General features: G+C 43.1%; 1 protein-coding gene across 1 annotated transcript; it reads right to left on the reverse strand.

Moving 5' to 3' along the window:
* Positions 1 to 2,204: 2,204 nt before the first annotated feature.
* On the reverse strand, positions 2,205 to 10,837 carry LOC117444187 (hyaluronidase-4-like). Its single transcript, XM_034079851.2, has 4 exons — positions 10,728 to 10,837; positions 7,395 to 8,317; positions 4,243 to 4,332; positions 2,205 to 2,979 (listed from the first exon to the last, which is right to left on the reverse strand). Exons 2-4 carry the CDS (start codon positions 8,310 to 8,312, stop codon positions 2,650 to 2,652), a joined length of 1,338 nt encoding a protein of 445 aa, XP_033935742.1. The 5' UTR covers positions 8,313 to 8,317; positions 10,728 to 10,837; the 3' UTR covers positions 2,205 to 2,649.
* Between the last annotated feature and the right edge of the window lie 2,892 nt (positions 10,838 to 13,729).

The following is a 13,729-nucleotide window of genomic DNA, read 5'->3' on the forward strand; positions in this document are numbered from 1 at the left end:
GTCTCGTGGGCCGTATACGGCCCGGGGGCCGGATGTTCCCCACCCCTGCTCTACAGGGAGTTATTTACATTTAGTTTCACACCATTTGAAAAGGTGGTTTCTTAATGTGATCTTTTTGCATATCGAAGTGTTATTTATTCATTTATTATGTGAGTTTCCCCTCTGCGACCCCACTTGCCTTCAACCACCATATAGACATGCATTATTACACTAATACACACTAGTGTTGCACGGTGTACCGATACTTGAAAGGTACCGCGATACCCTGCCGTTAAAAACGTTACGATTCCTCCGTTTCATTAGTATCGGTACTTTAAGAATGACGGGGGAAAGTACTCCGACGAGAAAGCGCCGTTTTAATTAGAGCCGTGTATGTTGAGCGCTCTGCTTCCACTCCCTGCGCTGCAGCCCCTGCAGTCCCTCCCCTCTCAAGCACGCTCTAGTCCCTCCCCTCTCTCGTGCACGCTCTAAGTCCCTCCCCTCTCTCGTGCACGCTCTAAGTCCCTCCCCTCGCTCGTGCACGCGCTAGCTGCCAGAGCATGTGAGAAAACGAGAAGCATGGCTGCAAGTGGGAGTGCAACTGCCGCTGCGCCTCGGCTTGTTGACAACAAAGACGCCAGAAGCGAAAAACAAAAAAGTTGTTTATAGATGATGCTTAATTGTATGTAATACAAATTCTTGTAATTTATTTTATTTATTGTTCTCATTGTTTAAAGGTTTGTGTTATGGTTATGGTGTGAAATAAAGCACAATAATTACATTTAAGACTGTTTCCCTTTTTTTAAGAAAAGTATCGAAAAAGAATCGGAATCGCAATTCTTGACTTGGAATCGAAACCAAAATGTTGGTAGCGTGACTACACTAATACACAAACAACATCTTGCTCTTATTGATTTCATTTAAGTATTGCCTGTTCTGCACAACCCTCCAAATATGTTTGCACATTTGTACACAAGCTGCCTCTCGTCCACTTCCACAACAACACTGCACATATTTTATTATTTGTAGTACTTTGCAACAGTTCCCTTGCACGTAGTGTATCCAGATTTCATGTGAATTTTCTATATCTAATCGTATAATAGTTTCAATTGTTTTTATTGTTATTTTTTGGTTGTTCTTCTTTAACTGTGTTTATATGCACCATAATATACACCAAGACATATTCCTCGTATGTGTTAATCTACTCTACAATAAACCTGTTTCTGATTCTGATTTTCTAAATGTAATTATAAGGGACAATTCCTAAAGTATTAAACATTAGAATCAGAATCAGGAATCCTTTATTAGTCCCACAGCGGGGTGTGGCATAGCCGGTAAAAAAGCTAGTACAGAAGATAACATATGAATATAAAGCACACATTAGTTTCAAGCCATGGTCGCAATGTTAAGTTCATATTTGTTGAACAAGTTGCATCAAATTCAGCTCAAAGTTAAAATGCGTATCAACAGATGTTCACTTTAATTGTATCCACAAGGAGGTGACTAAGTGCTGCCTGAAGAATGCATTGAAGTGAACAGGACATGTACACACAATCACCAGTTCTGATATCATGTTCTGTTAAGTCTAATTAAATGTGAAGCGTACATACATAACATCCAAAGTAAGAGTAGTATAAGTATCTGAATGTCTGGGTGTCTCCTGAGTCATGTGATCTGAAATGAATCTGATTAGGGACAAGTTGTACATTCCCCAACATGATTGGCTTGGAGTCCATTCTCTTATTTCCCTTGTTGTGTTTGGCGTGTTGATGTGGGTGGTGCACTTTGCAAAGTAGGTGCGCTGAAAGTTGGCCCTACATTCAGTGTTTGGGATTAGACTAAGTGTCACGTCTGATTCACCTCATTGTGTTGTCAGGATGCTACATGTATGTGATGTGGTGCGACTGAAGGGTGTTGTGGACGACTGACTGGATAATCGGGTCGTTGGATTCGGACTTGGGGACATTTTCTACTTTGAGTTGACCTTATTGTCTCCAAGACATGCCGGTGTCTTGACCTAGACTTCTCTCCTTCTGGTATGTGATGTGTGTGTGTGTGTGTGTGTGTGTGTGTGTGTGTACTGGACTTTGTTTACTTGGTATTTTAATTCAGATTGGACTCAGACATCTCTTGTCTGTGTTGTGACTCACTCACGGACTTAAGTGCGTCATCACTCGTTTTAGTGGAGAACGGTATGTCAATAAAAGAACAAAAGACTAAATAAATAGATTCTGGAAAATCTTTTATTTGGGTGCATTTTGGTTTTCAATTCCAATAAATCAGTGTCGTGTCTGAAATGGGAAAGCCCGCAAAGGTCACAAATAAAAAATGCAAAATTGTAATATTCTCCATATTATATTTTTCATTGTATTCATTAGATACATATTAGTTTTTAATAGATTACTCATGGTGTAATGTAGATGAAGGAACATTTTCATCAAATTGAAGACAGAATTAAAGTTTAAATGACTACGTAATAACATCTGTAAATAAGCAAGAGGCCGAATTCTGATAATATAAAGCAAATGAAAGAAAATAAATTGTTTTCAGAAAAGCATTTATTACTTTGTTGTTTGTACAGGGCATACTTTTATCAAATTAAGGATTAAGTGACTACATAATGGAATCTGTGGATCATCAGGAGGCCTTATCCTGTAAACATTTAACCGATTAAACCCAGATTTGCTTGATTTTGGTGGGAGGCACCAGTTTGGGGGTGCAGCTCTCTCCAGCGTAGCACTGACAGGTGAAGTGCTCCTCCCACATCTTCAGGTCGTCTTCGGAGGGAATCCCGACAGCGACGTACTTCCTGTCGGCTCGCAAGATGCTGAAGCGCTCGGGGTTCAGGTGGAGGTACCGGCCGCACTCGTAGTTCTTCCTGACGCAGCGACCTTTCCACTGACACAACACCTCACTGCACAACATGGCCGCCGCCGTCACGTTGGCGACGTACGGGTTGAAGGTGGAGGTCAAGTAGAGAGAGAGAGACGTACAGGCAGCCTGGAGAAAGGGGAGGGGTTACAGGTGAGGGTCAGGAAGACATAGTAGTGCATAAACGCTAACATTAGGCTATAAAGGAACTACAGCACAGTCAAATGGCTTCACGTCACCATCGCTAAGCTAAAGGTGGCTAATGTTGGGCTATAAAGGAACTACAGCACGGTCACATGACTTCACGTCACCACCGCTAAGCTAAAGGTGGCTAATGTTGGGCTATAAAGGAACTACAGCACGGTCACATGACTTCACGTCACCACCGCTAAGCTAAAGGTGGCTAATGTTGGGCGATAAAGGAACTACAGCACGGTCACATGACTTCACGTCACCACCGCTAAGCTAAAGGCGGCTAATGTTGGGCTATGAAGGAACTACAGCACGGTCAAATGGCTTCACGTCACCACCGCTAAGCTAAAGGTGGCTAATGTTGGGCTATGAAGGAACTACAGCACGGTCACATGACTTCACGTCACCACCGCTAAGCTAAAGGCGGCTAATGTTGGGCTATGAAGGAACTACAGCACGGTCAAATGGCTTCACGTCACCACCGCTAAGCTAAAGGTGGCTAATGTTGGGCTATGAAGGAACTACAGCACGGTCACATGACTTTACGTCACCACCGCTAAGCTAAAGGCGGCTAATGTTGGGCTATAAAGGAACTACAGCACGGTCACATGACTTCACGTCTCCACCGCTAAGCTAAAGGTGGCTAATGTTGGGCTATAAAGGAACTACAGCACGGTCACATGACTTCACGTCACCACCGCTAAGCTAAAGGTGGCTAATGTTGGACGTGATGATGTTTAGTCGTCTCATTTAGACACTTGTTAGCAACTGCTGTTTTTAAATTCGCCAGTGAGGGATTAACTGTTGTATTTTCTGTCATTAAGAGTTTCTTCACATCTGTCAGGCGAGATAACAAACACTGCAATGTCACGGCAGTCAGTTCCTCCTCAAACAGGAAACACACACAGGTTGAATATTTGCTGATTAACGCCCAGTCATCGGTGTTCCTGTTTTCAGACCTTTTGAAGAGTATTTCACACACAGTATGTTCTCATGCAAACACACAAACACTTTAAAACTCTTAAGATTGTGATGGTTTCTAGCTGGCCCCCAGTTGACACAAATGTAGACTCATAAGAACTCTCAGTCTCTTCCACTGGCAATGCCTTTGTTGTCGTGGCTTAGTCATTTACACCTAAAGCCAACTCATAAAGAGAGTAAAGAAGGCACTTAGCGCTGGGGTCAGTTCGGTGTGTTTACCTTGTTGTTGTAATCTCTGACTCCTCCCCACATTACGACCCCAGAGGCTCCCACAGCTGCAGACTCTCCGATAGTGCTCACCAAGTCCGTCTGAAAGAAAACGGAGATTCAATATTTCTTGTCAATTCAAATACTTTACACCAATTACAGCAGTGGTCACCAACATGTTTAAGCCCAAGACCCCCGACCTCGGCCTTGGTGAAAGGCGAGATCTGCCTTTGCAATGGAGTGAAAAAGACGGCCCGACAGTGCTTCCAACTTGAGGCCTTTTTTGTCGGCTACTTGCATCGGAATTACATCAAATCATTTGGTGGAACTTCCGGTTTGATTAAACCAAGAACACAACATAACTAACATGTCAAAAATGATAAATACATATATTTACACATCATACCTATCATTTTAAGTTTCATTCATTACTTCATTATAATCCTAAATATAAATGTATGTAGCTTATTTTCCATTTGTTTGAGTGAATGTGAATTATTTTGTGGACAGCAACAACAACAAAAAAAATAATAATATCGTGCAGCGAGCAGATAACATAAAGTGCCATGTTAGCTGTGAGGCGTATCCACTGAAGCTTCATGCAAGTGCAACATTAACATTACAACTAGTTATTTTTAACACAATTCTTACAAAATTAGTGATGTGTCGGTTGCAAACTCTTTTAAGTGAATGACGGGAGCCGGCTCACGCCCGCGAACAAGCCGTTTTTTTTTTGGGGCAGCTAATGTTGGGCTATAAAGGAACTAAAGCACGGTCACATGCCTTCACGTCACCACCGCTAAGCTAAAGGAGGCTAATGTTGGGCTATAAAGGAACTACAGCACGGTCACATGACTTCACGTCACCACCGCTAAGCTAAAGGTGGCTAATGTTGGGCTGTAAAGGAACTACAGTACGGTCACATGACTTCACGTCACCACCGCTAAGCTAAAGGTGGCTAATGTTGGGCTATAAAGGAACTACAGCACGGTCACATGACTTCACGTCACCACCGCTAAGCTAAAGGCGGCTAATGTTGGGCTATAAAGGAACTACAGCACGGTCACATGACTTCACGTCACCACCGCTAAGCTAAAGGTGGCTAATGTTGGGCTATAAAGGAACTACAGCACGGTCACATGACTTCACGTCACCACAGCTAAGCTAAAGGCGGCTAATGTTGGGCTATAAAGGAACTACAGCACGGTCACATGACTTCACGTCACCACCGCTAAGCTAAAGGTGGCTAATGTTGGGCTATAAAGGAACTACAGCACGGTCACATGACTTCACGTCACCACCGCTAAGCTAAAGGCGGCTAATGTTGGGCTATAAAGGAACTACAGCACGGTCACATGACTTCACGTCACCACCTCTAAGCTAAAGGAGGCTAATGTTGGGCTATAAAGGAACTACAGCACGGTCACATGACTTCACGTCACCACCGCTAAGCTAAAGGTGGCTAATGTTGGGCTATAAAGGAACTGCAGCACGGTCACATGACTTCACGTCACCACCGCTAAGCTAAAGGTGGCTAATGTTGGGCTATAAAGGAACTACAGCACGGTCACATGACTTCACGTCACCACCGCTAAGCTAAAGGTGGCTAATGTTGGGCTATAAAGGAACTGCAGCACGGTCACATGACTTCACGTCACCACCGCTAAGCTAAAGGTGGCTAATGTTGGGCTATAAAGGAACTAGAGCACGGTCACATGGCTTCAGGTCACCACCTCTAAGCTAAAGGAGGCTAATGTTGGGCTATAAAGGAACTACAGCACGGTCACATGACTTCACGTCACCACCGCTAAGCTAAAGGTGGCTAATGTTGGGCTATAAAGGAACTACAGCACGGTCACATGACTTCACGTCACCACCGCTAAGCTAAAGGTGGCTAATGTTGGGCTGTAAAGGAACTACAGCACGGTCACATGACTTCACGTCACCACCGCTAAGCTAAAGGTGGCTAATGTTGGGCTATAAAGGAACTACAGCACGGTCACATGACTTCACGTCACCACCGCTAAGCTAAAGGTGGCTAATGTTGGGCTATAAAGGAACTACAGCACGGTCACATGACTTCACGTCACCACCGCTAAGCTAAAGGTGGCTAATGTTGGGCTATAAAGGAACTGCAGCACGGTCACATGACTTCACGTCACCACCGCTAAGCTAAAGGTGGCTAATGTTGGGCTATAAAGGAACTAGAGCACAGTCACATGGCTTCAGGTCACCACCTCTAAGCTAAAGGAGGCTAATGTTGGGCTATAAAGGAACTACAGCACGGTCACATGACTTCACGTCACCACCGCTAAGCTAAAGGTGGCTAATGTTGGGCTATAAAGGAACTACAGCACGGTCACATGACTTCACGTCACCACCGCTAAGCTAAAGGTGGCTAATGTTGGGCTGTAAAGGAACTACAGTACGGTCACATGACTTCACGTCACCACCGCTAAGCTAAAGGCGGCTAATGTTGGGCTATAAAGGAACTACAGCACGGTCACATGACTTCACGTCACCACCGCTAAGCTAAAGGTGGCTAATGTTGGGCTATAAAGGAACTACAGCACGGTCACATGACTTCACGTCACCACCGCTAAGCTAAAGGTGGCTAATGTTGGGCTATAAAGGAACTACAGCACGGTCACATGACTTCACGTCACCACCGCTAAGCTAAAGGTGGCTAATGTTGGGCTATAAAGGAACTACAGCACGGTCACATGACTTCACGTCACCACCGCTAAGCTAAAGGAGGCTAATGTTGGGCTATAAAGGAACTACAGCACGGTCACATGACTTCACGTCACCACCGCTAAGCTAAAGGTGGCTAATGTTGGGCTATAAAGGAACTACAGCACGGTCACATGACTTCACGTCACCACCGCTAAGCTAAAGGTGGCTAATGTTGTGTGCGATGATGTTTAGTCGTCTCATGTAGACATTTGTTAACAACTGCCATTTTTAAATTCACCAGTGGGGTATTTACTGACGTATTTTATGTCGTAGTACAACATGTAAAAATATCTTCAGCTTTTGTTGACCACGGACCTTATTTCAGTCTAACAACCAAAAACCCTTTCAGAAAACCAAAGACTTCCAGTCGAGGAAAACAGGAACTATTTACAAATGACAATAAAAGCCTTGAATATTAAACTTCTCACTTTGCTCTGAAAGATCTCAGTTTGGTCGCGGTACAGAGGCCTGGAGTAGACGTAGATCGGCACGGTGTAGGAACGTTTTGGCAGCGCGGCGACTCTCAGAGCCTCGAGGACACGGTTGCGGACGAAAAGCGCGGCCTTGTGGGAGTTCCTCGTGGACAGGTGCAGGTAGACGGAGGGGAAGAGGGCGGTGCTGGCTTTCCACAGCCACATCAGCTGGTCGTTTTGGTTCTGGACCTTCTTGGAGCACTTCCCCGTGTAGTCTTTCTTCTGCCAATCGTAGTTGAAGCAGTCCGGTAACAAGTAGAATCCCCAACGGCGGCTCGGACGCTCCATTATCCCCAAACTGATAGTTTCCTCCATGAATTGATGCCCTGCCAGTTGGAATTGTTTCTTTGCTACCTCGGCTATCTTATCGGAGGACAAAAACGGGGCGATCTGCATGGCTTTATTGATGGACAGGTTCTTGTAGACTCTTTTGGATCCCCAGTTCTGGTCCCACAGTGGGCGCCAGGACTCCCAGTCGATCACCGCCAATCCTGGAGAGTTATCCTCTGAAATGGAGCGATCGATTTGACGCTTGGCCTTGAGGAGATGCTCCGTCAGGTTCCCGTTCTGAGGGACTCCGCCTTTGTATTGCTTGCGTTTGACGATGTCCACTTTAGGGTAGAGGCCGAGGCGGTCCTCGTAGAAGATGGTGAGGAATTGGCCGGGCACCGGGTTGGGCGTGGTCACCGCCTGGAAGACCGCGGTGTCCAGGGGGATCTCCAGTTTTTGGCACTTGTCGGTCGGGGCGTTCCATATAACCACGAAGGGGTGGTGTCGGATCAGCGGGGGCTCGGTGTGAGGCAGTATGATGGGGGTGGCGTTAGACGCGATCATACAGAGGGCGATGGAGGACAGGAAGGAAGATGGAGTCATGTTGGCTGTGGAGAGACAACAATTAAAGTTAAATCTTAATTAATTATTCTTCTTCTTAGAACTTGCATGTGTGTATGAAGGAATACACAATGCATTGGCAAGTGGTGGCTGTATCCAGGACCACAGCATGGACAGTGCATGCCGACTACCAACTGAATGCCTAAACACGTCACCGGGTGGCACACTAGCTACAGTAGCCTGCAAAGGACACACTTTAATCATATGAGAATGATCTACAATTCCCAACGTGCCTCTCCACTCGTACATAACATAACAAATATGTTTCTGTGGATAGGAAGTGGACAGAAAAAACCGTCTGCTTTCCCTTTCATTTATAAGAATTCTTATTTTAGTCTTTTTATCCATTATTTATGTGACAGCTGCTCAACTTTAGAATAATATTGAAAAGATATCAAATGAAAATGTTATGCAAACATAAGTAAAAGCAGGAATATGCTGAAATAAAATAGACAAGATATATAAACAAAAGAAGTTAAAGCTAAAATATAATATAAATGAAATATAATAAAACAAAACAAGTGAAAATGTGAACATTTGACTAATATGTCACACTTTTGCATTCCAAAGTATTGCTCGTTCATACAGTCGAATGCTGGAGCTTCACTGCTGAATGATGTGCAGAGTTTGACCCTTGAAGGCTGTTTCTTCTGCTCTGAAATGGAGTATATTTGTTACGTGCCGTTGTGTGTGTGTGTGTGTGTGTGTCTTTCTCTCTCTCCCTCTGATTCCCCAGGTGCAGCCTCTCCCCAGGTGCTCCCAATCCTCAATCAGGGCCTCCATAAAGGACCTGAGGAAGGCTGCAGTCGCTCTCTCCTTCTCCTCTGGCTGCATCATGTGGCCTGTGTTCTTGTGAATTGTTCGATGTGCTGCAGTTTACCTTTTCGTGTATTGTTTATTGTTTGCTTTGCAAGTTGGCTGGTGAGCCCTTTTTCTTTTGTCCATTAAAACATCACTTTGTGGCTTCAGTACACAGTTTCCTCCTTTTCCTCTCGCCCGGTTATTTTGGCGTTTTGTTACGTTCCCTCCTAACTAGGGGTAAGTAACAAAACGCCAAAATAACCGGGCGAGAGGAAAAGGAGGAAACTGTGTACTGAAGCCACAAAGTGATGTTTTAATGGACAAAAGAAAAAGGGCTCACCAGCCAACTTGCAAAGCAAACTGAAATAAACGAAAAGGTAAACTGCAGCACATCTAACAATTCACAAGAACACAGGCCTCACACAGAGACACGATGCAGCCAGAGGAGAAGGAGAGAGCGACTGCAGCCTTCCTCAGGTCCTTTATGGAGGCCCTGAGTGAGGATTGGGAGCACCTGGGGAATCAGAGGGAGAGAAAGAAAGAAAGAAAGAAAGACACACACACACACACACACACACACACACACACACACACACACACACACACACACACACACACACACACACACACACACACACACACACACACACACACACACACACACATAGAATTCTAGATTTTTTTTATTTGATTTTGGATTTGTGAATGGGAGAAGTAGTAGATGGAAAAAATACCAAACACTAATTATTCAAAGTAGAGTATTTCATTGTATATACGGCAATACTAAGAAGGCCTATATGATGATATCATGTTTGACATTATTGATATTAAAAAAGTGATTTGTTTTCCATGTCATTCGTGTGTTTTTCTTATCAGAAAGTGAAGTTATTTATTCGTCAAATCCAAATGTTTCCCTCAATGGCCTTTGCGCCCTGAAAAATGGTGTGACACCAAAGGTAAAATGGCCTTGCCTCTAAAATGACGAAAATCCAAGCCTGGTCACAACAATGAAAATATGAAATATAAAATGATTTGTAAATTACAATAAATACAGAGGTAAGACATTGATGATAAAACAGGTTGTTGCTTAAAGTGTATTGTCAGAGAGAAATAAAAAAAATATTTTTTTTGCACATTTTAATAATTGCACAGGTTGCATTATTAATTATGTGCAAGATCCCCATTGGAGGAAATATTGTAAAAGTCTGCTTGTTACTCAAAAGGGCATTGGATAACTTTATGAGTCGATTGTAAAATGTTTTCACTAGAATGGAGCAACTCTCATGAAACCGAAACCGAATTTTTTTAATGTATTTCCTTTTTCCAGTCTCGTAGAGATAAAGTGTCCTAATGCAGATAACAGATTATGTTAAAAATGACATTGCCTTGGCTGATGTTTTAATCAAAAGCGACTAACAATAAAATTGCGAAATAGATAAAGTAATCTAATTGGAAAGATGTAAATCGCAAAATCAGTCAGAAAATGTGCAGAAAACCCCCAAAATGCCTGATGATCCACTCCATATCATTCATACATATGACTCATGTATCGTACTATAAACAATGAGGTATTTATATTTCCACAACATGTCCTACCTGCTGCCGTCTCCTGAAGGACTCGTCAGTGTTTCTGAAACGCTTCTCTTTTCTGCTGCTTCGTGACAAACTGTTTCCTCTCTGTATCTGCTTCGTGGTCAGACGTCTGTCCCGACGCTTCTCACACAAGTTGAGGTCAGCGCCTTGTTAGAGTTCACGTTTGTCCCATAAACACCTCTTTGTATGTTTTGACATTTCAATTAGATGCTTTTATGCACATTTACCATCACCAGTGAATATTACATTAAAACGCATTCGGGACACGACAGAAAACATTGCTTTTTCAGAGCTTTGCTTCCTTATTATGTCGATTTTCAGTACCATCGTTTTTCTTGGTTAGCTGGACTTTCACACTGTACATTTTATATTTCATTGATTATTCCATTCCATGCACACTAAATAATATCCTGCTTATATTGTGTTCACAGAAAATTGGCCCTTCAAAAGTGTTTTTACTCGTCAGAGAGTTTATAGATTTATTTTATCTTCATGGTCATCTGTAGCCTATACTTTTCTTACTCGCTGGTTTATTTCTATTTCTTTTTTGAGATGTTTATATTTTAGAATTGTTTATTTCTACTCTTTTAATTTGTTATTATGTGCAATGCCTTTCATCTTATTTTATCTTATCATGCAACATGCACTTTTTGATGTCTTTTATACATAAACACAGTGTGCGAACTATACCATGGTCTCCGGGGGAGCCGGGATTTTTTTTTTTGCGAGAGTAAATGCTGATCCGTGCATTAATAGCAACAGCACAGACATAGGCCTATTATAAAGAGAACATCTGTTGCACACGGGGTGGTGCCACAGGTCTACATTGACATGAAACGTCCCGATGGATCATGTTCATGTCAACAGATTTTCCGAGCATGCATGGGCTACGCAAACTTCAATCAACTTGATAATAAATAATCCACGGACCACCAATGTAACGTTTGACTGTTTAATTAAATCAACTTAAAATGTCTCAAAAATGTGATCCACTCACTCCACTGTTGGCTGGTCCAGCCAGCCGGCGGCCGCGGGACCACCGCAGCAACTTCGCCCCCCCATCTCGAGCAGCAGGCAGGGAGGAAGAGGAAGAACAGGTGGGGTGGTCATCAGCAGCATCATCATCTTCTTCCACATCTCCTTCGACCTCTACTACTGTATGGTAGTTGTAGTCATCAAGTTAGCTTCTCTTGGCTCGTCTTCTTGTGTCTCTTCAGCCCCCAAGTTAACGTTAGCTGTCAAGTTAGCACTAGCACTGACGTTAGCTCCCTCCTCTCTCGGTTCTGTTGTAGCAGCAGTCACAACGTACGATGTGCTACCACCGGCTACATTCGGTTGGTCTTCTTGATCAGGTTGTTTAGCCGTCTTTTTAAAGAAATTGCCCAAGGTACGTTTTCTTTTTCTTTTCGACATATCAGCCGCAGCAACAATGCCTGGTAAACATGCAGTGCTAACTAAACGAGCTTGTGAGTGAGTGGGAGTGGGTGGAGCTGCGGGCAGCGTGCAAGCAGGCGACACTTTTTTCATGAATCATAAACTCTAAATATAATTTTATTTCACTTATTTTACACCTTTGAAAAAAAAAACATGCCCACAATGGAATTTATTTGGTCATCATATCAGTATTTTAGAGAGCTCCCCCCAAATTTCACAAACCTTGTTCCCAGGGGAGCTCATGTCACCACTAGGGGAGCTATAGCTCCCCCTGCTCCCCTCCAGTTCGCACCCTGCATAAACATTTGTCCCCGGTGCGTCGGGGAACTCACGCAGCGTCAGAAAAAAAACCCTCTTTTCCTCCGTACCCAAATCTTTAAAAACGGGGGAACAACGAGCGGATACAGATTTGCTGCCGATATGACGTAATATCGTCAGGTGGACCCACAGAAAGTTGCTATCAGAAACAATGCCTGACGTGGTTTGGACGTAATCTCGTCTTTGTTTACATTAGCAAGCCTCGCTAATGCTCAGAGCTAACCTGAACTGGAGAGCACGTGTTTAAAAAGCAGGAAATAAAGAAAGGAACTCTCCTCGTGATAAACCTGCAAGAGAAAAGGCATTTGAGCTCCATACTGTTTCAGAAATAATCCTTGATGTGGTTTAGAACAGGATGGTGTTTTATCACAGCAGAATTTAACTTTATCTCCGGTAGAATTCTGATCAGGCATTAGCTCCGCCTCCTCTTCTTTTTTTTCAAGCTAAGGACCCAGAATCTGCGTTTCTCTAACAGGGCTAAAACAGAGGGGTGTGAGCAGTATGGGGCATGGCTACAACGGGGGATCTGTTTGGTATTTTAAGCGAAACACTTCACAGACATGTTTCGTATAGGTGTGGCCCTACAATATAGTTTTCCAATATATAATGATAGGTCCACTTTAAGTGAAAAGAAAAAATCTAAAAACACATTTAGTGTTTTTTCCATGTGAGAGTGTATTTTATTATGTCTGGTAGTTTTTTATGAATCATCTTCATCTTCAAAATGTTCACCTCTTCATCTTTTCATTCCACCGCAATGAAAGAACAACAAAGCATCTGTTTTATTAACTCGTTTTTTGCTTTGTAATTCATAACAAAATAAAGATTTCAGGGTACATGTCTGTTCCCCTATCATGATATATTTAGAGAAAAGACTTTAGGTCATTACAAGGCTCTGAAGATCATCATAAGCGGCTTGGACAACATCCTCTGTTTTTTCACTTCATGTAGCACCACCCTTTTCCAATTGATCTATCTATCATCCATCCATCCATCTATCCATCCATCTATCCATCCATCTATCCATCTATCCATCTATCCATCCATCCATCTATCTATCTATCCATCTATCCATCCATCTATCCATCCATCTATCCATCCATCCATCTATCCATCCATCTATCTATCTATCTATCTCTCTTTCTATCTATCCATCCATCTATCCATCCATCCATCCATCTATCTCTCTTTCTATCTATCCATTCATCTATCTATCCATCTATCCATCTATCCATCCATCCATGTATCTCTCT

The sequence above is a fragment of the Pseudochaenichthys georgianus genome, unplaced genomic scaffold (genome assembly GCF_902827115.2).
Source record: "Pseudochaenichthys georgianus unplaced genomic scaffold, fPseGeo1.2 scaffold_745_arrow_ctg1, whole genome shotgun sequence".
Classification (NCBI taxonomy): Eukaryota; Metazoa; Chordata; class Actinopteri; order Perciformes; family Channichthyidae; genus Pseudochaenichthys; species Pseudochaenichthys georgianus.

What these genes read in the sequence shown, in the direction of transcription:
- LOC117444187 (XM_034079851.2), bottom strand. Translation starts at nt 8,312, where the DNA reads ATGACTCCATCTTCCTTCCTGTCCTCCATCGCCCTCTGTATGATCGCG. An exon ending in CTGAGATCTTTCAGAGCAAA is followed by an intron (nt 4,333 to 7,394) that starts GTGAGAAGTTTA and finishes GTTTTCTTTCAG; the next exon opens with ACGGACTTGGTGAGCACTAT. An exon ending in TCAGAGATTACAACAACAAG is followed by an intron (nt 2,980 to 4,242) that starts GTAAACACACCG and finishes CCCTTTCTCCAG; the next exon opens with GCTGCCTGTACGTCTCTCTC.